General features: G+C 48.4%; 1 protein-coding gene across 2 annotated transcripts in view; it reads left to right on the top strand.

Annotated features, from left to right (window-relative positions):
* Positions 1-27,454, top strand: part of Tmtc2 (Transmembrane O-mannosyltransferase targeting cadherins 2) — a 346,345-nt gene that overhangs the window by 145,265 nt on the left and 173,626 nt on the right. For both annotated transcript variants that reach the window (XM_084598892.1, XM_084598891.1), the window contains exon 2: positions 8,639-8,905. In XM_084598892.1, coding sequence (XP_084455018.1) covers positions 8,667-8,905 — 239 coding nt within the window. In that variant the 5' untranslated portion in view covers positions 8,639-8,666. The remainder of the gene's footprint in view (positions 1-8,638; positions 8,906-27,454) is intronic.

Genomic DNA, 27,454 nt, shown 5'->3' with positions numbered 1-27,454 from the left:
TTCTTATTCCGATGTGAGTAAGGTTGAGGGGGGCCGCGCCCTGGTTGTGTTTGTTTCTCGCCACGGAGCACGTTTCTATTCTATTTTCTTCTTTCATTTACGACGTCGTCTCAAGCCGAGCTGCTCTCCTTAAATATGCTGCTGCGACCGCTGCCGCAGCTCTCCGGAGTCCCGCAAATTGTGGTTGTTCCCGAGACCCCCATAAAAGGAGATCGAGGATCGGATGGGCGCCACAGTCTGCTTTCTTTATTTCCCAGTTCAGGATGTGTTTCTTATTCCTTCTCCAAGTCCCGTGCCCCCGCCAGTACTATTCGCAGTGCGTGATTTCACCCTCCGCTATCTTGTCCCACGCGTAGCGCCACCTATTCACCCATCTCGACGATGTGTTTACTCTTTTTTGTGCGCCTTATACTCTGTTTTATTCTTGCAATGGGGCAAAGCGAGGATTATACGACTGCGCAGGCGGCTGCCTGTACTCTACATGTAAAGGCTCGCAGGGCCATAAAATGAGATCTAATTGTGATCCACTGCCCTCGTTCAACGCCACAAACGGCTCTTACAATTTCACTTTGAGCGACAGTATACTGCTGCTGCTGCTCCTGTTCCATGGCTGCCTCCGGATGCAGGAAAGGTCGCTGGCGACTTCGGTGCACATTTCGCAATATGCCCGGAGATAACCACACAAAAACTTCCCTTGACTGGCCGTGTTTTCCAGTTTTAGTTTGTTGTAAGCTGCAAGAAAGAGGCCGCAGCATTTTGTAATACAGTCAGTAGCTTCTGTATAGGTAGTGATTATTTGTAGCGCACATCTGTGACCTAGCTGGCCGTCCTCTGCCACCGACACCCGCATGAGCGCCCAAAATATCTGCCAACTTCATAATTTATAGTTTTATTCAGTGTTGTGAAATCGTTTTAGTGCCGTTCGATGGGTCTCAAGTGAATGTATATTCAAAGAAGCTAGTTATTTTGGATACATGTTTAATGAAAGGAGCAGCAAAAGTAAAGTTTTATTTCTTAATATTTCCTTTACCTTTACACAAGTCACACCCTATTGCTGCCCTATTACCTTGCTTGCAAGCTAAAACTATTTCAGAACGTTCCTGCCCGTTTGCTCCACTGTTCCCTCCACATGCTGGGGCAAGAAGCTCCTGCACATTGTATTAATTACTCCAAGTACTGGGCTCGAATCCTTCGACCAGCAGAAACGTGTACAAGTTCTTGATCGTGGTGCCGCCTTTCCCTGAAGAAGGAAGGCTTAGAAGGATCCATTCAGTACACATCGGCACCCTTCCTAAATATGCTTCGCTGAAAAGACAAAAATACAAAACACGAAAGCGAATGCCACTTTGCAGGACTGTTTTCACCAACTGCATCGTCATATCCTGGCTTCTATCCTCAAAGTCAAATTTATTTCAGCCCCAGCATCCTGTGCACAGGTGTGATATTGAGGGGGGCAAGCAAAAAGCCTACAAAGGAGCTTGACAAGGGCCTGCACCCCGTTTGCAGGGGGCGGAGCTGCACAAAGCTGGTCATCAGCACTATCGCTACTATCATCATTAACAACTAAATGAATCGTTATTGTCATCGCTACTACCATCATTACCTTTATCGCTAATTACATCATCGCTACTATCATCCTCACGATAGACAAGAAGAATTACGGCGTTTATGACGAGCAAAGACAGTGACTTTCAACCGTACTGGCTCCAATTATTGATGCGTTGCCTTTCCTTGATTACCATCGTTTTATTGGAGTTGTGGTAATAGTTGTGTGCTGTTGTGTTGTATATTTCAATTGTTCTTGTTCGGTCAGTGAATAATTCATTGATAGGTCAGTTAATTATTCAATGACCTATCAGTGAATAATTATTACAGTGTTCCGTATCTGTGTAGTGTTCCATCTGGTGCGGCGTCTCCGTACAGTGATCTCAAAGCGGTCGGCCGATGCGTGGGTCGGCACCGCAGTCCGTGAAACCTTCATGCACTGCAAAGAAAATACAGTAAGGCTGGGCCAGGTAGCAAGGAATGATCGGGCATCGGCAAGACTTTTTGAAAACTCAAAGGGATAAGCTTTGCAACGCGACACCTTTGACTGGGGGCCATGCAGGTGTATGTGAAAAGAGGAACAAATCGAAAGAAATATATTAGAAAAAAAGCTGGCAATGAAAACGCAGAAAAAAAAATGCAGCGGGAAAAGCTGTTGATGAGACAACGCAAGAGAAAGGGGGTAACGAACTTTTCCTATAGATATACGGCCATCGCCCTCCTGCTTACCCTGGAGAGTTAAGGAAAAAAGAAAAGAATATAATTTGGTACTGTTTCCGGCTCGGTAGGCCCGCTTTATGCTTTAACAAGAACTGTGTAGTAGTTACTCCGAAGAGCCTCCTGAGAACCGATAGTCATGCGGCATCAGTGTCGAAGCGAGCAGCTCCGGTAGCCAGTAATCTCGAGACTCAGCCGAGAAAATAATAGCGCGTGTAAGCGCAGCCAGCGGTGAAAGCCCCGGGCATGGCTGTTGGAAACTGGAGGAAAGGAAGCGAGGACAAGGCAGAGGGGACAGGGCGGCGTCGCCGCCACCGTGGAAATAAACCTCGAAAAACACTGCGCTTGGAGGAAATGCTGAGCGTTGTTGCCGCCGCCTAGAAAAAAAAAAAAGAAAAAAAAGAAAAAAAAAACTAGTGGGAAAGAGAGAGAGGGGGGATAAGAATAAGGAACCGGAGGAGAGCGCACAACGCTCGGAGGCGCACAAAGAGCTGGCGCCGCTCGCCCATGCCTGCAGTGCAATGAAGTATAGCGGAGGTCACTTTCCCTCTGCCTCCCTCTAAGTCATTGTTTGGCGCGCGCGTAATTGTATACCTTACGCTCGTATCTCCCCTAATTTACGGGTTTTTCGTTTCTTCTCCCGCGCATCTTTTCCTCAGTTCCGCGGACTACCCTAAACCCGCGCGCGCTCGCACATGGACGTCCATCGAGGCCACCGCGTACCTAGCGCCGTACTCTTTTTCTGTTTCTGTCGATATTTCATCACCCCCCTTATTTCTTTTGTTTGTCTGCCGTGTTGTGTGTGGTTCTTCTGCACTTCGTTTCCAGGCGTTATGCCTGCACCTTTCACCCCCGTGTCGGTCTCCTCGCCATATTTATGTGCGGTTGTTTCGTTTGTTTTATTTCTTTTTTTTTTTGCCACTGTGGACGCAAAACAACCATGCTTGGGGCAAATGAAAAGCGTATACAAAGAGGCAAAGATGCCAGAAGAGAACCCCGTTCCCCCACCTTCCAGCGAAGAACGTGCCTGATAGCCGTGCGCGAAGAACGTGCGCGCGTATGCAGTGAAAGAGAGAGGGAGCGTGTGGTTCAGACGGCGGAAGTGAGGTGCGAGAGGGTTGCTAGCTTCTACAGAAAGTAAGGTAGGAAGAAGGAGGTGAGGGGGAAATAAGGAAAGGCTCAAATTCCAGCTCTTTGAATTGAGAACAGGGGAGAGAATATTCCTCTCAAATGGCCCAATTTGATTTTTCAAAATAAAGAAGTTGGTATATAGTTTCTCTAGGCCGTTGCCTGTTCAGGCCTACAATAGCATTACCGCGGTAGCGTAGAAGGAAGGCGACCGCGAAAGATCGCGCACAGGAAAGCTGGGCTCATATACGAAGTAACCACGGCGACAACCTCAACTAAGGCAAAAGTTTAGCGGGCTGTATGTACAGTATCGAGGCGCGATATCAAGTTCGTCGCTACAGGCGTAACCTGCATGCTGCCAATAAATTTGTCCGATTCCACGTCCCCCTCTATCGCACACGGTAATTCTTGTTGAAGATACCACACAAATAAAAGTTCCTGATGGGTCTTGTTTGGTTGAGCTGAGCCTGTATTAAGGCGAAAACCTTCCTCGGTTAATGGTGAAAATCTCGCGTCGGCGAGATTTGTCCGCGAGATTCCGCTAGTGACAGATACCGCGCCTTTCCTTTGCTGTAAACCAATTACAGAACGCCGATGCTTAAAAATGCTTATTAATGAGTAGTAATGACTAAAATGACCTACTAATGACTTGTAATGGCTACTAATGACCAATATGTCTAACGACTACTTGTAACGACTACCATTAATAACAAATGACTAAAATGTTTAATAATGGGTAATAATGACTAAAGTGACTACTAATGACTTGTAATGAATACAAATTAGCAATAGGTGCGACCACGACTTGCAATGACTACAATTAATTAGACAGGACTAAAAATGTTAGTAATGGCTGAATTGAGAGGCCAAAAGAAAGAAGGAAAGCGATAGCGGTAAAGAGAAGAGGCAAGAAAAAGAGATGAATGATAGGAGGAAGAGTAGACTTTCGTCGTTCCCCTCTTAAGAGACCCTGTAATTTATTTCTCATTGTGTCATTGTGCCTTTACGTCCGAATACAGTGCTGCATTTTGTTGAGAATGTGCTTAATGCATTTGTGTGCAAGTACGTGCGTGCGTGCGTGCGGTTTGGCACAGTAGGCAGTGCAAGTTTGCGGCCGCATCCCATCTTGTGCAACTTTTTTTTTTCTCTCTCTCTCTTTAGTTTTGCATATATAGACAGCGATGGCCAAGCCTGCGCTCGAAAGAGCGGAGAAACAGAGACTAGAGGCAAAAGCAAGCACCAGAACCTCTTCCACCTCGTTTTCCGTTTCGCTCTCGAGTCGAGTGTCTGCATAGCTGGTGGCTGGGGAGAGGGGTGACTGGAGAGAGATGGTCCGAGAGGGAAGAATATAGGGAGGTAAGCTCGCCGCCGCCAGCTTGCGCTACAGATCCGCGCTCACAAAAAATTACGACTTCCCGCGGAAGAATGCGTGCATGAGTTGGCCTGTTCGCCTTTACTCCTCAATTGTTGCTCTGAGGGCGGGATGCTAAGAAGAAGAAAGACAGAGAGAAAGGGGGAGGCGGAGAGTAGAGAAGATAGTTCTCTTTTTAACAACCACGTATCTCTTGAGAGCAGGCGTTTGCGAATCTTCTATTTTTTTCCTGTCGGTGCGCTTGGCTCTTCCTTCGACAACCATGTGCTTTGCTTTCGGTACTTCTCAGTCATTATTTCCTTCTTTTACTCATTCCTTTTTTCTTTTTGTAGTTCTTCAGAGTGCGCTGCTTATTTTGGAACCCTGTAATTCGGCATATCCCGTGCGATTTCTTCTTTCTTCGACCCCCCCCCCCCCCCCCCCCCCCCAGACACTGCTTTTTTTCCTTGCCTCTTTGCTTGCTGTTATTGCATACGAGCACGAATAGTTCTGGTTCAGTGGTTCTCTTCGCTTTGATCTTTCCTTGCGGGCATGCGCATTAATTCGACATGGAAACACAGTTTATTCTTCGTGGTGTTGTGGCATGCCTTGGAGACCGTGCTGTTTTGTGCAGCACCCGCTCAAGTGGCAGGCCGATAATAACGTCCTTGTACTGACGTTTTCATCATTTCCCGCTGCATGGGATGGCGCTTTCGAGCGGATAGCTTTTACGTGTACCGTCGCTTATTGGAGTGGTAGACCGCGTACTGCTAGGAGCTGCTCGGTACAGTTCACGAGGAAGACGAAAGCGATGGCGTTTCGATATTTGGCCATATCATTATGCATGTGTTGCGAACTGAACATGAGGTATGAAACAGGCAACGCCGACTGAGTACCAAGATATACCTCATAAAGTGTGCAGTAAATAGCTTATAGTCGGCCTTCGCAGCGCCCCAATCCTTTAGGTCCAGCCTTGCTGACACTTGTGCGAGTTAGTAGCTAGAGGGATTCAGACTTCCCCTCTGCCTGCCTGCGTACCCGCCCCCCCCCCCCCTCCCCCGAGTTGTTTACATGCTGAAACCTGTCAAAATCACTCCAGCGTCTAACCTGTGGGCTACTCCACCTTCCATTTTAAGCTGTCTTTTGGCAGAAGGTTCACCTAGCTTCGCGCGTCTCTGTTATGCAGACTCAAACAGATCTAGGCGAATCGGGAATCGTGTTGCATTGTCTTAGCGTGTCTAACATGTGACTACGCGTAATAACCTGATTCATATAGTCAACAGCAATGTTTTCCATGAAAGTTTATTCGATTCCACGTTTTCATTCAAGGGTAGTGCTTTCCGACTTCACTGAAAACTAATTTACTCAGCGTGCAGCGGGTCAGCCATATACAAATACTGAACTCTAAGGCATCACGTAACGCACAGAAAGTCTCGGAGAAGAAAACTACGTTTACTTTTCTCCTGTGAGGTCATAAGTTTGTTGCGAAGTGCACATACAGTTGGAATATATCAGTCTTGGGATTATTTCTTAAGGCAGTTATTCCACAAAGAGACGTTTAGATGAATTATTGAAAACAGTTATATGTGACCTTTTAGTCAACTGAAATCTCGCTCCCATGTATCCACAAGAATATACCCAACTGCCATTGTCTCCAAATAAGGACAAGCTCACGGTAGATGACATTTGAGAAGGAGGAGGGAAGCCTCTCTCCGGTTTCCTTGTAGGTAAAAATGTCTATCAGATAACAGTGTGAATTCATAAATTTCCGGCTAGTCCGATTATTAGCAAATATTTGCGGAAGCATAGTCACATACGCCTTCCTTACGCGGCCTTCCAGAGCACGAGTCGAGCACGAGTCATCCTGACGTCACACAAAGTTCTGTGCCTGCAGATAGTCTTCATTGAGCCTTGCTATCCGGTGGCAGCATCGTATACCTTGAATCTGCCTTCCCCCTCTTCTTGTTTCTGGCCTTGTTGGGCCATAAACTCATCTCTCGTTCGTCAACTAGACTGCCGTAACTCTTCGGCTGTGGTTCAATCCCTAATCGTCGAACTATGGAATTCTTTACTAAATCGCGCACCAAAGCCCGGCATGATCCGAGTTTGCATTGAGAAAGAACAGGAGCAATGAAATAATCTTCGCTGCATTGAAAATAAATTGAAACATTTTCGTAATCCGTCATTCGAATCTGGGTTCCGTAGTGCTCACAGCAGAACGCCGTGAGAGCTGAGACACCGCGGTTGGTGCGCTAGCTGAGGGAGCCCGACAAGTTTGTCGCGTGACCCCGGGCAGGAAGGCAGGTACACGCCCCGTGGACATGTGTTTTTTCGCCGCGGAGAGGCGACGACCAAGCCGGTCGAGTCGTAGCAGCAGCGGGCCAGCCAGCGGCGTTCGGCTAATGGGGCACCGGCGCCAGTGCGACCGTCTGCGGTTTCCTCTCCCGGGGAAGCGAGCCGACCGACGACGACGCCGGCCGACAAAATACCAGGCTTCGTTGCTTTCCCAAACCCACATATACTCTCTTTTAGCCCGCCTTTCTTCTTCGGGGATCTCTGCCCACGAGTTCTGGCTTCTTCTCTTCTTTTTCGCCCGGAGGCCTTCTTTTATTGCTGTACAATCTTTAAAAAGCCCATCTTGCTTTCTTCCATCGCTTTCTACTCCGCCGATTCGGATCTAGTGTCTTCTCTGCGAGGATATAGATTTCCTAATCTGGAAGGCTTGCGGCAAGAAATCTTAGAAACTACAGACTGCTTGTAAGCGTCGTGCTGATGTAGTGTTCTCAGTGCGCAGAATTCTTTTCTCTTGTACTTTTTTCTCTCTCTTATTTGACTGACTTTCTCTGCTTCATATCGCTGTTTAGGCATCTGCACTGGAACAGTTTCTGTGTTTTGAGGATTTTCCCCGAATTTATTTCGAAGCTGGGGAGTAAGGCACATGAGGAACTTGGCCGTTGTTTTATATTATTGGAGTTTTCTCCTTAACTCTAGGGGGACACCTCGTCTTTGCTTACGCCTAGGCCCGGAAGCAGGCTTGGCAGTCAGGTTCCTGATACTAATATCCTGGCAAGCATCGCGGTACTTGCTGACGGCACCTTTCCCTGCTGTGTCTTGCCTAGCTGCTAGCTGGGACTGATCAGGAGGCCTGTTAGACGAGAAGTAGAGCATTGGGCAAGTTAATTCTATACAAAATAGACACGAAACCAACACGGATCTTTTAAAATTAGGCATCTTGTCATGACATTGCATCCCTTTTTGCAAACTTCAATGAGGCGTGAGCATCTGAACGGGAACGCGAGCCACAAGCTTAAGTTGTTTATACTTTTATCGCCCGTAGAAGAGCAATTATCATAACCAGCGCCTCCGTACCGGCACTCCTGCGGATTCCGGCAAAAGAACACTCCCGACCCTTGAGGGAAACGCAAAAACGGTAGTACAGCCACCCTGTAGAGTTGCAACAGAGCGTCGAAAGTCCCCCGGCAATCTTCCCCGTTCCTTCACCCGCGTTCTTTTCAACCGCCCCTCTTCTCCTCAGTCGCCCCCTTCCGCCGGTGCCTACAAAACGCTGCTTTCTACGAACGGGCCTTCCGTCGCTCGCTTGCCTTTCCAGGAGGAGTAGTGGCAGTGTGGGCTGCCGCCGCCGAAAGGACCGTCGTTTCTGCGGCGCCTGCGAGGCTGGTCAGGCCGCCGGAAAGACAGGCCCTACTTTGGGCGCCAATTTTCGACTTCCCCGCCGCCGCCACCACTACCGCCGTGGCGGTGGCGGTTTGTGCTTGGCGCGCGCCCGCGCACGCCGTTGCCGGCTTGCCGCGGCGCGCCAGAAAGCAAAAACGAAAAACCCGCGCGCACGCACGCACGCGCTCATGCTCTGCGCCGTCTCTCTTCTTTCGTACGCAGCCCGAGGGGGGCGCCCATTGGCCGATCCATGACGGGCCGCAGCGGCGGCATGCTTCGTGCGCATGCGCGGAGGGAGGCGGCGCTACCTGGCGGAGGACACCAGCAGCAACAGCAGCAGCAGCCGGCGGCGGCGCACCAGGCTCAGCAGTCGCGGCACGGTCGCAAACTGAGCAACATGGACTACTACGGCGCTGTGGCGCTCGTCTCTGGATGGGCCTGCCTCCTCTACTGGAACACGCTTGAGGCGGACTTCGCCTACGACGACAGGTGAGTGCTGTGAAACGCGGCTACACTTCGTTTCCGCCTGTGTGACAGTTTTTTGTGGCCGCACGTGCTCTCACATATGTCGATGAAAACTTCTGTCGACTGAGTTCCAAAGACGACTGGATTGAGAGTTTATTCGCGCTGGATGCCTTGATCAACCAGAGTCATAGGAAAATATTCTTTTATTTCTTGTATTCCCTGTGTGTGCGGTGCACAGGATGGCTTTTTTTTTTTTCTTCTGATTTTGAGAGGCTGTGTTAAGGCTAGTTGGCCTTTTTCTCTGTGCTGGGACGGTTCCACGTAGCGGCAAGCTAACTTCGAACAGCATAAGTTGTCTGGTTGGCGCACGATCTGCCCTTCAAACGCATGTATATATATTGAGTAAGGGGAAACTAATGGTACTGGTAAAATGTAATTATTTTATGGCGAGTAAATACTGAATGTTTGGGCTCTCTCTGGTGTGGCTGACGGAAGGAGTTTTATTAGCGCTATCTTCGTGGTTGTGTTTGCACGGTATTACTTGTGCTTTGTGTTAATATGATTCGTTGCTTTCCGATTTGGCGGTAACGTATCGCATTGGATAACATTCATGCGATTTTATCCAGACACACTGCTGCTAGTTTCGTTTGCCGTAGAGGTCGGCCCCCCCTTTCTCTTTTCATGGCCTGCAGCATGTTACTGTTTGCCGTAATCGCTCACCCAAGTGCATCATGACTCGGATATAGGTTGTAGACGGCAGTTCTAATGGTGTGCACATCTTTCTCCTTTGCGTCGCCATCTATGGAATCGGCCAGAAGTTGCTGCGCAATGGAGTCTGTTTTTGAGCAGTGTACACTGGGGTACTTTCCTACCTTGAAGCTACCAGAGGTCCTTAGCAGCGATAATTAGACTCCTCCACACCTCCCTCAGATTTTGAGTTTCGGGGCTGTCCGCAATTCGAGAGTACCTGACTCAAAAGTAGACACCGGCGAACCCTGACCAGCTCTGCCTGTTGAATTATATAACCTGGATTGCTCCCAGTCAGAGCAGTCATAACCTATATAGGCTGCGTACTGATAGTCGAAACAGCCACGATTACGGTCTTCTTGTTCTCAGGGTGCTGCTTCAGTAGAGGTGTATGCTTGGTTTGTAACATGTTTTCATTGCATAAAGGAACCCCCGTTCTCTACGTCGGCGCATCTCGAAAGTTTCGGTCTTTTCCTGTTTGCTCTCCTCTTCTGTTTAGTCCATAGAGCCTGCGCGAAGAACAGGGCGCTAAGATTCCTGAAATTAAAGCTTGCGAAGAAATGGAGGACCCAGTAACTGCCTCACTTTTCAGTGCACGGACACCTAAGGCTCGCCGTGAAGGAAGGGTGAAGATGGCATCTCTTCAGTCAGGGACGTGGCCTATTGAAGACACATTCTTCCTGTGTTATGCGAGGAGGCTGAACTCGGCGTACTCTGCATGTGTTCTTTGGCTCCTAAATAATACTCCTTGGTATACTTTATAACAGTATGTACTACGTTACATTAGGTGTTGTACGACAGAGCCCTTAATCTTTACGCGCTTGCATGTCAACCGTGGTATTTTCAAATATCGGCTTTCCGCCGTCAGTGCAAAGAAAACAGCTCGCCGACTGCTCAGTTTGAAATTTTTAGCCCGTCTCCAATCCGAAAATAACATTTGGAGCCGGGTTTCCATGGTTGACGCTTTATAGCGAGGTAAATGTTGTACAAGGACTAACTTGCGCAGCATTACGTTGGGGAAAGTTTACGGGCTGCTAAAATTTTCACACACAACTGAAGGGGAGGACGAGAACACACAAAAAAGCGCGAACTTTGCACTGCCTATAGGTGGCGCTGCAATTGTCCTGAAGGATTGGCATACATTGAAAAGCATAAGCAATCACTTAAGGCAAAAGGGCGAAGAAATGCCGGGATAATGAAGCATAGGACATTGTGGGGCTTCAACAGGTATGAGGTTTTAAGGGGTACTTGGAAAGGAATTATGGTGCCCGGGCTTACTTTCGGAAATGCGGTTTTGTGCCTAAAATCAGTGGTACAGTCGACATTACAAATAAATCAAAGAACCGTCGGACGATTAGCACTAGGTGTCCACGGCAAAACCACAAATGAGGCGGTACTGGGAGATATGGGCTGGACATCTTTCGAAGTACGGGAAACTCAGAGTAAATTATTATATGAGGAGTGCCTGAGGAAATTGGACAGTAACAGATGGGCAGCTAAAGTATTCAAATACCTATACCTAAAAAGCGTTGACTCACAATGGAGGAAACTAACCAATAAGTATGCTGGTCATAAGGGCGAAGAAATAGAGAGTGTTAAGCAACAGGTGAAAAACATAGAAGGTAAAAATTGGATAAATTCGATGGAAAAGAAACAGAGTGTGGAATTATACCGAAAGTGGAAAAGGCAGATCAGGAAGGAAGCTTTCTTTGATAACTCAAGAGGCAGTGCCCTATTTTTTGAAGCTAGATCAGGGTGCCTTAGAACACGCAGCTACAAAAAGAAATTTAACAATGAAGATGACGCATGTGCAGCATGTGGTAACTCCACTGAAACAATTGACCATATTATACTCGAATGTAATGGTATCTATCCGGAAGTCGATGCAGGCGCTGTCACGTTTCCTGAAGCTCTGGGGTTTAGAGATACCAGTGGCCGAGTGAATAAACCTGCGGTGGAAGCTAGCAAACAACGACTGAAAGATTGGTGGCTTAAAAGTAGAAAAGTGACATAATGTTAGTAATATAGATACAAAAATTCAATAAATAGAATGCTGGCATAGTTAACCAATCTAAAACAATAATTAAGGTATAGGGAGGAAAATGAGCATGATAGCAACTGCTGCCACCCCGTTTAAAAGGGGACGCTCCTATGTTCCATCCATCCAGCTCGTTTGCATCAAGGCTCCCTACCTACAGAACTAGCTGCAGGTGAACTCAGTGACTCAAGCGAAGGCCCCCCTCCCTCCACCTGTGCCTTTATTCAAGTTGGTCTGTGTGTTTTTGTGTGTGTAGATGCTTCGACTTACTGACGTCTAAACGGCTAGGGCGCACGAGGTGGCGCGAAATGCCCTAAGAAACCGCCTCAAATGTATTTGCTCTCCTCGCTACGATATGTATTACGGCGCGGCGATAGCCACAGCAAACTTCATTGCAGGCCGCCTATACTGAAGCCTCGTCTTTTACCTCGTCGTATGTAGGCGTTCTCTTCAATATGGCTGCCGTTCAAATGATGACGACCTGCTTTCATAAAAATTTATCAACGAGGGCTATGTGAGGAAGCATGACAAATGTTAACGGATAACAAAAGCTGCGATAAGATTTATTTCCTCGCCATCTGTACACGCAGAGGACGGGATGGAGATATATCTACAGGTTGCCGGAGAGAGTATACATATATAGCTGCGAATCAGTTAGGAATTTTCGAGACTGCCGGGCTCCAAAATGCTTTGTGGGCACATGTGGACTGGTTGGTTTCGTATCCCATGCGTATGTTGCACAATCACTGTTTCCGATTTTAAAGAACGCTGCACTACGCCATGTACAGCAAAGGTCACCGTGCAGAGCGCAGTCCACAACTACAGATGCGCCGCCCCGTCTTCCTGCCTTCTGTCTTCCGAATCCCCATTGCACGAATTGACGCTTGAGTCTGGCCGTGCTTCTTGCTTCCCGGCTCCTCTTCCTTCTGTTTTCTTCTTATCGTCGTCCGAATCTTCTTGCCGTAGAGTTGCTTACTCTAGAAACTCTATGCTTCTTGCTTCCCGCCTGCTTGCTCGTCTTCTTGGCGTCTTCCGAGCCTTCTTGGTCAATTTGACCGACTTCTTCTGTAAATAAAAAGTTTAACTATGTGTACCCATTAGTAATGAAGTTTTCGGTTACACACTAGGTTTAATCAAGCCAAACCATCAGCAATTTTGTTTCGCCTGCCCCTGTCTCCCGCCAGCTGCGACATTGTTAGCAATCCAAATATGAATGCCTATCACGACGCAGATTCTCCCAGTGTTAAATAGCGACGCAAGCCACTCGTATATAGGTGAACACGCTGTTCGTACGTGACAGAAACTATATTCCAAACATTTCATTCGTCCGTAGAAACGCAAGAGGCTGTGACGTGTCAGGATAGATACTTTTCTTCCCCTCACCGCGCGCACGCGCATATTTTCGCCGCAGTATCAAGCTTCCGACGTCCAGTTACGGCATCATCTTGCGCGAAAAACTTCAAGAATAAAACATGCAAGTTTCCGCCAACACGCGGTAACGATAGACGAACTGCCACGGAGAGAAGGGGAGAGAGAGCTGTGCCGTGAAGAGGCCGTCTTGGCAGAGACAAATTGTTCCTTCGCCCAGCTGCCGTACGGCTCGGCGCGTCCGAAGAGAGCTCCGTTTTCGCCCGCGAGCGGGAGGAGCTGCTGCCGGTATCATCCGAGCCGCGCGAGGCTTACTTTGTGCTCGGGTCTAATTGAATGCCTCGGTTGGCCCGGATATCGATTCCTCAGCGCGCGGGCGAGAGGAAAGGCATATGTGCACATCGGGAATATGTTTTTCACGGTATGGTAGCGCTTCCACCTCTTTCCCTCATCTTCTCTCCCCCCCCCCCCCCCCCTTTCTCTGAGTTGGTTTCTTTTCCTAATGGTTTGTATTCTTAATGCATATAAATGATGTGACCGTGGAACATCGCGCAGCTCCTACTATCATGCAGGTTGCAGAGTCGAACCTTCGCGCGCCGTTCCCCTCCGCGGCAGCTAGCAGCACAGTGCCCCTTTCTTGGGCCTTCGCGTTGCATAGCCAGCGTTGCGATCTCTCTCGAGGCAGCCTCTTCGGCGTTGCCGACTGTCGAGTGTGATTACACTTGAACGCTGCTGGGAGCTCCTCTTCTGTGTGCTTCGGGGTCGAACCGATTCATTTGGAACGGGCCTCTGCGGCAATCGGCGCCCGGCTCCCGGGATGCGGTAACAACCGCCGCTTCTTCTTCTTCCCCTCTTTTCCTCCTCGGCCACCATCGTCTTTGGCTGCCGCTCTGTGTTGTATGTACCTGCGGCGTTTACCGTCTCCTCACTCGCGAGGTGCGAGGAAACGCAGGAACGTCCCTGCGCTGCTGTTGTACCATGTTCCTTCATCCCCCCATTTTCCCCCACCAAATCACCACCACCACCCCGCTTTTTTGCCATCATTACATCTTGCACGCGGCCACCAGCTTCTTTCTTTCTTTGCTTCTCTCTCTTTCTGTGTGTGAATGGAAGAAGGGGGAAGGAGGAGGCACGAGGAGGATCGTAGTCGAGTAGCATGAAATGAGAGGGAGGGTTAGACAAATGCATATTTGTTTTCCTCTACAAGGGTACCACTTTTATTCGCCGTTCTGGTTACCGGAATTGGCTACGAGACTATCTATGCATGACTAACCAGCGCGTAGTAAGGTTTATAGGAATAACAAGAGCTGCTGAAGCTTGGAAGGCTACGCAGCCTTTTCGCCATCCCCATCATGGTCACAAGTGGGAGACAGATTAGAGTTCATAACAATACGCGCATTTCGCTTGTACACCGGGATGCATGCTCTGTCTATTGTGAGATGAGGGCGATAGCGTCACCGGGAAAGGGTCCACAGAGTTTTACAGAAAGAAGAAATATCGTTTATTGATAGTATATATAACCTGCTGTGTTGAACAGTAAAATAAAATATGCAGAAACTACACAGGTTAAATAGCGTTAGAGATTATGACTTTAAAGCGTTCCTTGTGTGGTAAAGGAAACGCCACGTGCAGTCAAACTGAATTTAAGCAGCGTATCGACGTTACACACAGCCTAAAGCATTGCAGCCCTGTCTGTGTTCCCAATTAATTGCGAACTGACCTCAGATGCCGTACGTTGGCATTGTTCAGCTCCGCATTTTGACTTTCATTTCGTATTGGTTCCTATTGAACCGCAGCAACTCGAGATGTTCACCACATATGAAAACCCTGGAACTCAGCTTGAATCTGCTGTGGTATAAGCGCATGTCAGAGCTGTTCATTTGGCATCCCGTCGGCCCCGACGTCCAATTCTCCTTATCCCCGTTCGCAAACGTTCAGAGTCCATTTGTCAAACGGTCTCCGCGAGGCTGTCGCGTTTGTTTGTCTCCTCTATGGGAGTATGTAAGGCGATCGAATAGAGGAGCGCTCAATAACATCGATATCCAAGTTTTTCTCTGCTTCTTGTATATGTCTGTTTTCATTCCTTGGTACCCAGACCGGAGCGATTTTTAATATTCAAGCCAGGGGGAACAACGCACGGCACAACCTTTATACTGTGCTGTAGTGACGCTCTATTTGGTCTGTATATCCAGGTTTGCTTTGTTCAGCGGCGAGCAAGCACAGAGAGAGCGGGTTAAGGCACAACGGATAACAATTACCGGAACGAATTGCCCGCACACTTTCCCTGGACGGCATCGATCGTGGTACGTCATCCATATATGACTGCCCCCTGAGATGAAAAACAGTCAGGACTCTCGGTGGTCCATTTGTGTCGCAGCGTGTGATGGCCTGCTCGAGCCCTTCATCCAAAGTAGATAAGGTTGAAAGAAAAGTGACAAAACAAAGACGAAGACAAACACAGAAGAGAAATATAGTTAAGACACGCCCCGCTGCTGGCACCGACGTTTGTGGCCACCCCGTACGATTGAGGTTGGAGAACCTTTGCCGACGCCGTATTTCGGAGCGCTTGCGGCCTATAAGGAATCCAATCCTCAAGAGAGGAAGGGCAAGAGCGTAAGAAAAGCGCGGCCGGCGGCGGCACGGACGGAGGAGATCGCGGCGCTGGTCCGGAAAAGGGCCGCAGGGTCCCCCGGTGTCAGAGGAGGACTCAATGAAGACGAATGACGAGACTCCGGCAGCTTATATGCAGCCCTTCTCGTAGAGGGACGGCGGGTGGGGTCACGCGGAGGGGAACGGAAGAGAAAATAAAATAAGCAACTAGGACGAAGAGGTGCTCCGCTCGTGTGGCTACATAGCGCCAGCGAATACATACCTCTACGATGTGTGCGGCGTGCGAACGGACCAGCGGTAGCAGAGCCTCAGCCTCAAACAGCGACATACTGCAGGCAGTTGAGGCCAGTGGGCCTCTAGCATCGTGGCCTCTTCCTTCTCGTATCCCTCCCTTTCGAAGCTTGTTGTTTCCTCCTGCTTCAGTTTGTTTTGTTTTCCCACAACCAGCCGCCCCGAACTACGCAACTCTGTTGATGCCGCCCTTGGGAGCGCGGCCATCTCATAGTCAACGTGTGTGTGTGTGTGTGTGTGTGTGTGTGTGTGTGTGTGTGTGTGTGTGTGTGTGTGTGTGTGTGTGTGTGTGTGTGTGTGTGTGTGTGTGTGTGCGTGCGTGCGTGCGTGCGTGCGCGCGCTGAGGAAGGGCGGCCATCGCCCCAGGCGCATGCGCTGCGTTGGCAGCGAAACGTCCTGTCCTGGCTTTTGATAGGAACATTCCTTCGCCTTGTATTCCAGAAGGCATGTTCGGCCATCCACACAAGACGCCTTTCGCTGCTTCAGGTGCTGAGAAGTGAGAATGCGAGCCGGCAGCGCGATTGCTTTGCCCGTTTGTCTTCGTATTACACTATAACTGTATATACAGTACACAAGCGTTTCGGTGCGCTGACGAACTGTTCTGACAGGTTCTAGCTATTGTAGCCGAGATTGCTGTCTAGAAGTGGTGCCGCACGCTTGCCTGACTCCTTAGGGAAAGCAAGGGGTCGCTCTCCAAACGTATGGTTCAGTACCGAGTCTTCTTTATTTCCTTTATCGGAGGAGGTGACTGCGAGTTTTGCTTTTCTCCTTTAGTCCAAAGTCTGGGGGCTGGTTTTCATTGACGAAGCTTTCAGGAACGCTGGCACTGCCAAATTACACATTCGAACGCAGTCGGAGCTAGACTCTCCCTCTCTCTCTCTATTCTGACATGACACTCTTAGCGCATCCGTGCACGCGTGAAGAAAATTGGTCAGTAACGCTTAGGGAAAAAAGAGAAACGAACGTTTTCAAAACTATTGTTCTTTCACGTCACATCATCACAGTGTGAGAGAAATGCCCACATTTCGGTAGCTGCGTGGCTGTCAACTCGAACGCCCCGCGACAGGCTGGCACTGTAAATTTTAGCTTGTCACAAGCGGCCGAACTGCGCGCTCACTTCTCACATATGGCGTCGCGCTGGCTGAAAAAAAAAAAAAAAAAAAAAAAAAAAGAAAAAGCACATATAAACAAATTCTATCGGGCTCTGTTCCTCCACGCGTGCGAAACGAAATGTGGCGTACTGTGTTTATCCGTCCTCCTCAATTCCTTCTTTCTTTTCGCCGTTGCTCAAGCTCCACAGATGCACGATGAGTCGTCCGAGCCGCTCTATAGCTCTTATATACAACACACGCGGACTCCATACACACCACTGGCCGGTGCGCACGGGCACCAGCCAGCAAGACAGTGTGAAAACACGGCTCGATCTGACGCCGTCGCGACCCCGTAATTAGCCAGCCTGGGAGAAAGAAGGGGAGGTGGTAGTGATGGTGTCTCTTTCTTTTTTTTTTACTTTTCCCTTTGTCTTTTTCATCCTTTCGCTACCCTTTCTTCTTTTCTCTGTTCTTCTACCGCACCACGCCGTCCGCCCGTCCCTGGCATACACCCCTACGTGCACCACCACCGCGCCGGTGTGTGTTTCGGTGCGGCGCGCACGGCCCTTGATTGACGTATGACGCTTGAGACCACTTCACGGCGCAGGCATTCACTGTTTCTTCGCGCAGAGGCGGCGGCGATTGTTGCTAAGACCCCCCTTTCCAGCCGCCGTCTCTTGGCTGCCTGTGTTCTTTCCTCTGGGCCTGTTGTATAGACTGCGGAGTCGTTGGCGTCCCGGTATTTATTTACTTGCGCGGGTCTCTGTGCGGATGGGAACGTTTCCAGGAGTGCGGGTTTGTTCGTCGTCCCTCTTTTCCTTGCCGCCGTTGTCTTTGTTGATGTAGCGGCTGTTAGTTCATTCACCGTCGTCGTCATTGTTGTGGCAGTTGTCCTGTCTCCGTGAAAAGAAGCGCTGAGCGTTCGGACGATGGTGGAGACAAACATTTGCGCCAAGTGAGCGTGCACTGGACACGCCCCCATAGTAGTAGTTGGTTTTCCTGGTGCTTCCCGTGCTCTGTAAGCATGAACTGAACGAAATGCGGGTCGAGTTGATTATTCGAGAGAAAGAGCGAGTTCTGAAAAGGAAACGCTTGTCTATATAGTAGCAGTCTGTACTCTGCTCCTCGGTGTTATACACTTTCCCTCTAGAAAGAGGCTCGACTCGACTTCTGTGAGTTCATGTAAACGCTTCAACTGATAGACGCATTAGTATTCGAATGTGAAGGAAAAGGTGACGGGTAAGTGTCGTCGTTGTTTGCACTGTTCGAGTATATATATGCTACTATATGGGATACTTCACAGACTTATGATGTACGGAAATGCGTGAGTGTCGTTTTTAAGCGGCTACCTAGTCGAGGTGTTTGCATTAGTCCGTCATGTGCACTTTGCGGCATTTTGTCGTAGTTATTTCGGGTTTACCTTTATTTACGTTGTATGTCTCGCCGCGTGCTGAAGGCAAATCTAACGTTGCTATTCGAGGGTTGGCATCTAATGAGCAGGCAACACAAGAGTCTAGATGACGTGAACCGGCGTAGCTCAGCGAATCAGAAAAGTAAAAAAGAAAAATGTAAGGGAAGAGATTATGAACGGTTTTGACTTTCGCAGCGAAGCGTGAATGTGTTGTATAAGTGACACCGTTTACGTTGGATTTCCGAAGCCTATATATATATAGCCTTTATCCTCCAAGTCTTACCGCTCACTTTACGCGGCGGGAAAAGCTGCAATAAAAATAAAAGCGCGAGACGAGAGCGTAACTGGCAACATTGTGTCTTTCCAAATTGCTAAACGTGAGACGGGCGATACAAAGCAAATACTGGCGCTCTCGCGAGCATAGCCGAGCTAACTGGATATATATACGACAGCAGGAATGAGACACGCGCGGTTTCCCCAAGCTCCTGTCAGCGGCCGTGATAAATGAAGTTTCGCAATCTCCTTTTCTTAGTTTTCTTAATCAAATTTGTCTTTCTTTCACTCCCAAGCAACGCTGACACTTGCTCGCTCTGGCTCGCTTTTAGGGTGCAAACCATTAGCCTTCTCTTGCGCTTGCTCAGGTACGGCAAAGCCGGCAACGTTTGCTTGTGTCAACTTATGACAATGGGGAAATAGATTTTCTTTTGCTGTTATGGCGTTACCACTTACCACTGAAATCTCTGGGAAGACAGGTAACAACAACAACAAAAAAAGATGTGGCGAATTGTAATGCTGCCATTATTTAAGCATTTGGTGTCTGTGTTGCTCCACGCTTTTTTACATTTCTACTTTTTTTGCTGCGATTATTTTGTTGTTTAGGTGGAACCTTCGGTGTAAGCGACCGCTTTCAAGCGTTCGATGCGAATGCACTGCAGATGCCGATTACTGTTTCTCTGAATAGTTTTTAAATGAGTGCACTGCGAAATGGTTTATTTCGTGATTCTAAATGCTTGTAGCAAAGTGGCTTTTAGGCTATAAAGATGTGCCCGACTGTGGTCAAACTGACGAAAGGTTCCCAGCTGACTTTGTTACTATGGTTTTGATGGGCATTGCTTCGTGACAGGTGCATACATACGGAACTCTTTCTACATACATCAAGGAACATCACGGGTTTGCATACATCGCAGTGCGTCACGAGTTTCTGCCTTTATTTACCCTGCACTGAACAAAATTGAAAGCTTTTTTACCACCACAACTAAATGCCATCGTTGTACAATTCCCTTTCACAGTGATTCTCTCATGCAGTCACCTCAGGTGTTCTTGCGACCGCGTGCAGTCTAATTTCAATAGATCGAACTTCAAGTAGGCTGCAACCTTACTCGTATTATGCGAAGCCCTTTTAATTGCGCTATATATTTTTTATTTGTATATTGGACAACATCTATTCGTGCGAGTAAACCGAGAGTACAACGAACCTTCGCCCAACATTCTTTTTTCTTTTCTCTCCTGTCGAGCTTGCCTAACACGCCAGCGAAGGACGAAAAGCAGTGAAACCTAAGTTTAAATTTGGCCTTTCATTCTTTCCTCTTTAGTTGTTTCTTGTTTCTCGCTAACAACGTCGCCATTTGCAAAATTGACGCAACCAGGAAGCACCGCGAGCGAATGCGAGTAATCGCTGCATGCGAATAGCAGAACAATGAATACGAAAGAGAAAAACTCTCGCTTATTCCCGCCTCTTGTCGTTCTCGATTATCGCGTGCGAGAGCAACTCGAAAAGGCCCGGGCCGCGTGGTGGTGCTGCAGCTTGCTCGGACGAGATTAAAAAGAAAAAGAACGTTCTTTAGACAAATGCGCGAGCTAAACGAGCTTATTGTGTCTCGCCCTCCTCTGTGACCCGCGCGCGCAGAAGCAGCAGCGGCGGCGACATCAGCGCAGCGGCGGTCATTCGGCCGTGCGGGCGAGAGCTACATGCGCGGTGCGTTGCGTCAGGCTTAAACGAACGGCGTAATGAAGGGCACCTCCTCATCTTTTCGCGTGCGTCCGTGCGCGCGCATTTTGGAAAGAGCGAGGAACGGCGGAAATAATTGGGTTTTTTGCGCGGGAAAAGCTGTGGTGCCGTCCGTGTATACGTTGCCGGGACTCTCGTGCGTGTGCCGCTGTGTCGAGGACAGGGCGAAAACGAACCAGGGCTGGCTTCTCGGTGTACCGTTAATACATAGTCGTGCCTCGTTAATAAGACCCCCGTTAATGTACGCGACACGAATTATGGACACATTTTCCGGGAACCAAACGTTTCCAATGCATTTACGCTTCGTTAATACGGTAACTCGTTGCCCAATCAGCAATGTACTTGATGAAAATGCAGAGTACCCATGCTTTTTTTTTCTTTTTTTTTTTTTTGTTCGCGTTAATATAGGGTGTGGTTACAACAAAATCTCTGCTTTCCCAGCCAGACGTTTCTTTTCCGGCATTTTGAGCGCAAGACGCCAGGTGAAACCAGCGATATAGGGCATACTGACTCTCCCCTTTGGTGGTTTAATATTCCGCGGTATAAAGTTGCCTAGTCGACGCACCTTACCATTTCCTGTGCTGCATCAATACCTCTCAAGAAACGCTCTCTGCACTTTGTGCTTCGTAGAATGTCTTATTGAGCTGCTTCATGGAGTGCTTATAATTGTGCTGCCGTCAGTCTACTTGGTCGCGGGATGTGAACAGTTATAGTACGAGTTAGGTAATCTGTAGCCATGAGACACCATCAAGCGCATGCCGGATCGATAACCAGGCGCACGCATCAAGCTGCGCCATGTTTTTTCAAGAATAATGGCAGCTACGACAATAGGCTTGAAGCTGCCAAAAGTTTGTCAAACTTCAACTTCACTGACCGCTGGTATGCACAAATGCTAATCTTGAAATGAAACTTTCCTTTTCTGAATATATTTTTCTTGGCGATTTGTTATCAAAGACGACTCGCTTTGTGGACAAGTTTGTCTGGGAACAGAAGTGTAAATAGTAACAAGGCATGACCACTGAATTCTCTTCAACTTACCATCCTTAACCAATCTTGTTATGAAAACTGCACGTCAAGGATGCTCGTTATTCGCTTTCTACATCCCCTCCAAGATTCGTTTCGCTCTACCATTTTCAGCATCAACACGTTTCCAAACACTGCAAAATATAATTGCTATGAGCAGCTTAATTTTCGATGAAGCTTTTTCATAAAATTGTTTGCATAAGCTCAGTCTCTCGGGGCGCGCCTTAGGTGTAATAAAACTAAGCAAGACACTCACGGCTGATCGAACGAGAAATCAAACTTTATCATTTTCAGCTTCAACACGTTTCCGAACACTGCAAAATATAATTGCTATGAGAAACTTGGTTTTCGGTGAAGCTTTTGCATAACATTTTTTTGCATAAGCCCAGCCTTAGCTGTAATAAAACTAAACAAGACAAGCACAGCTCATCTAACGGGAAATCGAACTTGCGAACCGTCGTTACATCTGGTCCGAGGCTCGAATAGCTACGGATCGTTTCTTAAACTCCTCAGTTAAAGAAAAAAGGCAGTTCGATTATTTTAGAGGTCCAGTAGCATGCAGTAGAAGGACGTAGTGGATGCCTGTGCTAAAATTAAGAAGTAAGGTGTATTTGTTTCAATAAAGATTATACAAATGGCGCCCGAAGCGGTGATAGGAGGCCGAGCAATGTCGAAGCTTTCGATTGGTACAGCCGGCTTCAAATGAACGACACCCCGTTGAGGGCTCGTCCAAAGTTCCGTTGGAACTATATAAGCTTTAGCACCGTCTATAGCCAAAACCACGACCCCTCGGATGTTTTAAAACGTCAGATTTCGTAATTAGCAGCTCACGGGTTTCCGCACTCGATTTTCTGTGGTTCCCTGGAGCCTGAAACGCCAGGTATGCATCACAACTGGCTTTGTTCAGGCTTAGGTGTTGATTCGTTTATTTTTGTTTTTGTCCGCACCGCACTACATGCTCTGCGCGTGACACCTCACTTCCGCCTTCGCCTCCCCCCTTCCCCCTCCTTCCCTTCCTAGCGAGCATTTCCTGTAACCGGCGCCCCACTGTTCTCTCTTCCTCACTAAACGCAGGGGGGGGGGGGGGGGGGGGGGGAGACTTGTTATCTGGACAGGTACACAATAGACGACGGGCCCAGCCGCACAATAACCGAAACCATCTTCCTTCCTTCCGCCGCGCACAACAACAGAGTATGCACAGACCAAATTCAACAATCCTCGCACCCCCCCCCCCCCCCCCCCCCCTCTGGCATCATGAGCTCGCCGTTGTGCCAGCAGCCTTTGAAACAAAACGAAAGCAACCGAACGCATATATGATTGTTCGAGCATACACAGCATCAAATGCTGCGCCGGCGGCCTGCGCTATACGCACGCACAGCGTAGACATCTGCGGCACACCGCAGCGGTCGTCCTCCAAAGGGAGGCCCACGGCATCGCCTCGGAACGAGTCACGCGTTGTTCTAATTACGAGGGCCATTCTCATAGCACGTTCGGCGCCGAGACGGGCTTGAGGCCGCAGCAGCCACAGCGGCGGGTCTTTCGAACAGCAAGAAAGGACAACAGCAGCAACTTGAGAGCTCTCTCCCCTCTGTCTGCCCCGCCGCGCGCGTCTACCTGCGACGCGCTTGCAATGTACGCACGCTTCTTGGCCGCTCACGCGAATTCTCGACTACAGGTCGTCACCGACAGCGCGGCCGGACTGCCCGCATGGGTCGGGACACGCTGCGCCGCGCCGCTGTCCCGATGTCATCGCGGTGAATCTCGGAGAAAGACTTGTTAGCGCTAGGGGTCCTCCCACCCGCCCCGCGAACGAAGAAAAAGCCTGGGAGCTTCGCGCGCGCAGGTCTCCGCGGAACACAGTTGGTGTCCTTCGCTCCGCGGCCAAAAGAAAAGGGTCGCTGACTGCTAATGCGGATGAGGAGAAGTGTGGAAATCTTCGTGCTCTTTTCGATTCTCCTCCTCTTGATCTTGTCCTCGCGTTACGAAGTCGGTGCGGGCCTGCTCTAGGCCCTTAGCTCTTCTTGATTTTAGATCTTGAAATTTGTTTTCGTTCTCTGTCCCCATCTGCCCCCTCCTGTCGAGCGTTGAATGCTTGCCCGTTTCGTCACGTCTACCCTTAGTCCCCTAGGTCGTGCCTCGCTTTGGACTATGTTGGATAAGTCACGCGAACAAGAGAAAGGAAGTCTTTAAGGGAGGTGCAGGTGCAGTAAATTGCGTAATCAACGATTCTAAAGAAATGCGTCTCATTATTTGGAAGTTTATTTTTTCCATCTCACTTCATTCGGAACCATCGTGGCTTTGTGCTTTAAATGAACTCTAACAGCGTAATTAGGCTTTTGGGCAGCTCACTGCTTAATAATACTCGGTTGATATTCGATCATTATTCAAGGTCTTCCTGGAGGAAGGACTGTCGTTCTCGAGTTGTCCACCATTGGCAATCCTACGAGGAGAACATTGTGCAAGCAATGTGCATGCATGCTTACTGAGCATTCCATTCAATGGCCGGCGGGCGTTACAGCAACCTCTGTCCTGTTAGCCTGATCAATAATGCTCTGAACAAATGAAATGAAAGTTTGTGGCTCAATTTCAGTAGCGTCCACAGTGCATCGAATGTCGTTCTGTTCCGTATGCCCCGTCATTCTTGACAGAGGCGATCGGCTATCAAATCGCGACGCATCAAATTGTTTTGATGCGACAGTATTAAGCCCCCTTTCTCCGTGAAATCTGGCGTTGGCTTTTCGAGCTAATTAAACGAGCATGCTTCTGGCAGGCTGTAGTTTCGGGGACATATGGTCTTCGTGTTGTATGACGATCCTCAAAGTCACATGAAATGGCCCAGATGGCAGGGCTCGGTTAGCTACTTTGAGATGAAAGGGTGAGGTGTATCAGTTAAATCAAGCTGTTAGAATATCATACGTTAGTCGAACTATGGTCGAACCCATCGGGACTCTTGGATGCCTGGTCAGGCACACTATATACTCCTGTAGGCTATATGGACACGCAGTACATATGTACTTTCGTACGGCTTAATTCTTGGATGCCTGGTCAGGCACACTATATACTCCTGTAGGCTATATGGACACGTAGTACATACGTACTTTCATACGGCTTCATTAAACCGGGGTCTTATATCTATGTTAGCTTTAACATAATGTGGTAGTTTACGGCTGTATGCTCATGAGCATGTGGGAGATAACAATCACGCTAATCGAGAGATTAGTAATTAGGCTTGGAGCTGAGCATGCAGAGAGAGAGAGTAGGTTGTACTCGAACGAGCGTCCACAGGGGAAGCCGACGACGGGAGCCGTTTAACACTCTCTCTTCATAACCTTTAAGATGGATCTATAAGTTGTGCCCAGATATATTTTCTTTTTTTGCTAATATTGCGATGAATGCCTGTTGCTTTCAGCCTTTTCGCTGCCCGCCTCATTCGCTCCACTTTCACACTGCCAATCATTCCGCCCTGCAGGGCGGATTAATTAACGGTGCGCATGTGTAGCGTTGGAATTGCGTAAAATATCTGCTTCTGTCGTATGAAATGGTATTGTAGCTGCTGGGTTGGTGGATGTTGCAAAACGAAGTCAAGGGGTGAACAAGAGCACCGCAAGGAAGCTATATAGTATTAAGATTTTCAATTTAATTCCGCAGAACACTGGTGAAACTTCCCATCGGGTGAACAAACGCTTGAGAGGCAGGGACAAATCACTTAGCGCAAACATATATACTATAAAGACTAAAGAGGCACGCGCCTAACTTTTATGGCGTCGTCTTTTCCTTCAGGGCACGTCACATGCGAAACACGCCGACTTCATTCCACAGCCCGGCATGACATTATCTCTCGTTTGACGCTTAACCAATTTTGCCGGAGGTCTGGTTCGCAAAGATAATCGCCGTGAAACAAGTTTGCGCGAAATAATCCGAAACATAGATACAAGGAGGAAGAGCACCACACTCGCAACTGGTTTATTTCAGGCCGCGCCCTTTAACTACGGGTATACTCGTGAGCATGCGCAGTGTCCTTCCAGTAGCCTCAGCACCAGCTGAGCCTCAGGCACTCTTACTGTTATTACAGGTAGCCCGTTGTGTCTCAAGACCAGGGCAATTTATTTTATGTAGTCCAAACTAACAAATGTTATTACAGGTTTATCCGATCGGCCGCTAGAAAAGCGATGTTGTCGGCGTTCCTCTTTTTAGGTGGAGCACTGCATATGTGGCCCACGTTGGATTATCGTGTACGCTGCGGAAAAGCGCGCGGAATCAATGGGCTTTTGGGACCTAAGTTCTGAATACTTACGCGCTGGATGAATACGCGCATTGTATGTACCCATACCGCTTGTAGCTGACTAGTTGCTTGGTCTATATGGTTTGGTGAGCAGCACGTTTTAGAATTAATTTACTTTTTTTTTTATTAATTATTATTTGTTTTTATTTTTTAATATTTAGATATCTCGCAGAGGTAGGCTAGATGTTCTCTTCACTATACTATTCGTATCCAGTAGTTTCTTCGTACTTTTGTATAGAGCAGGGCCGTGCACTCTCTCCCTCGTGTCGGCCTTGACAGAACACCTCGTCTTCATGGCTTTTTACATAAATGTATATATCGAGAAAGGAGGCGCAGGAGGAGCAGGATAGAACGCTCGTGCGCTCTCCGCGGCGGCGTAGTGTGAAGCGAGTCGGAGGGTTAAAAAAGAAAAACCTGTTTGCCGGAGAATCCTTCCACCTGGCGTAAGAAGAAGCAACCGAGCGGTGGCGGCGTCGTGCCCCGTCGTCCGCGCGTTTCGTCGGCGCTGCCGCAGTCGTCGAAAGATGACGCGAGAATGAAGCGGAAACTCTTTGGGAGATGACAATGAGCCGACATGCATAAGCGTCGACACCGTGTTGTTTGGATTCGCGCTGCGATCATATTACAAAGCTGCTTCATTCTACCAATGTGCTACCATATAATTGTAAAAATTCCTCAGGTGGAAGCGCCCGTGATTGCAGCGGGCGCGCTGATTTATTTTTTTTCTTTAATACGTCGAATGTGACACTTGTGGCAAATTTTCTAACGCGACACTATATGTTGCACGGTACTTCGGGCATCCGTACCACTTTTGTGAGTCAAACGCTAGAACCCTGTGTTGCGTTCTCGCTCCGGCCTGTGTTGGCGCTGTTTCCACCATGATCGTAACCCAACAAGCCCAACTTCCCCACTAACCTGTTTAAAGTTCTTACGGGTCGCAGTCCAGCTGCGGCTTTGTCTTACGTTCGTGATGTAACTGCTGGTACATGTTGTGGTGCGTAAATGGAGTTGAAAATTGCGCACGAAAACTATATCTGTTGCAGGTCAGTTTTTTTTTTTTTTTTTTTTTTTAACTCTAGGATGCACCTAATATCCCAAGCATCTGCTCGTATCACTCCCCTCATGCACGTTCGGTTAATAACGCTCAGTAGTCGCTCCTACTCCTCTTATGCACTCTTCATACATGCATACAACAAAAGCAGAACCGAGTTCGTATGTTTTTGGCGATCGAATTGATTTTTGTAACGCTTCACTATACTCGCCTTCCCATCTCTCTCCCAGCGTCTCCGCTGAGCAGATATATCGATAAAGTATAAGACGATTTCTGTATAGCTTTGGGAGGTGAAGCTCAGTGGGGAGGTTAACGCTTCAGAGGTTCTAGGTGAGCGCCGTAGGGGAGAAAGGGGGTTTGTAGGGATACAGCTATCGATTTCATACAGAAACAACACACTTATTCCTCTAGTACACTTTACAAAGGGGTCATTCGGGATAATATTGGTTGCGCATGTCTTTAATGATTGATGCAGGTGCTGTGTCGCAGCATCGTCATTTCATATTTGTTCGGTGAGCACTAGCTCGACAAGACACAACGGTTTTGTTCTACACGGAATGCAAAAATTTTTTATCTTTGTTTTTGTCCAGAGAGCCTTCATGCTACCTTTTGTTGGCACTCTTTCCTTCCATACCATCTTCAATCCCTCAGTG

This window comes from Amblyomma maculatum, chromosome 3 (genome assembly GCF_055883805.1).
Source record: "Amblyomma maculatum isolate TAMU_Amacu chromosome 3, ASM5588380v1, whole genome shotgun sequence".
Classification (NCBI taxonomy): Eukaryota; Metazoa; Arthropoda; class Arachnida; order Ixodida; family Ixodidae; genus Amblyomma; species Amblyomma maculatum.
Note: the sequence above shows the minus strand (reverse complement) of the source record. Positions and strands in the feature narration are given on the sequence as shown.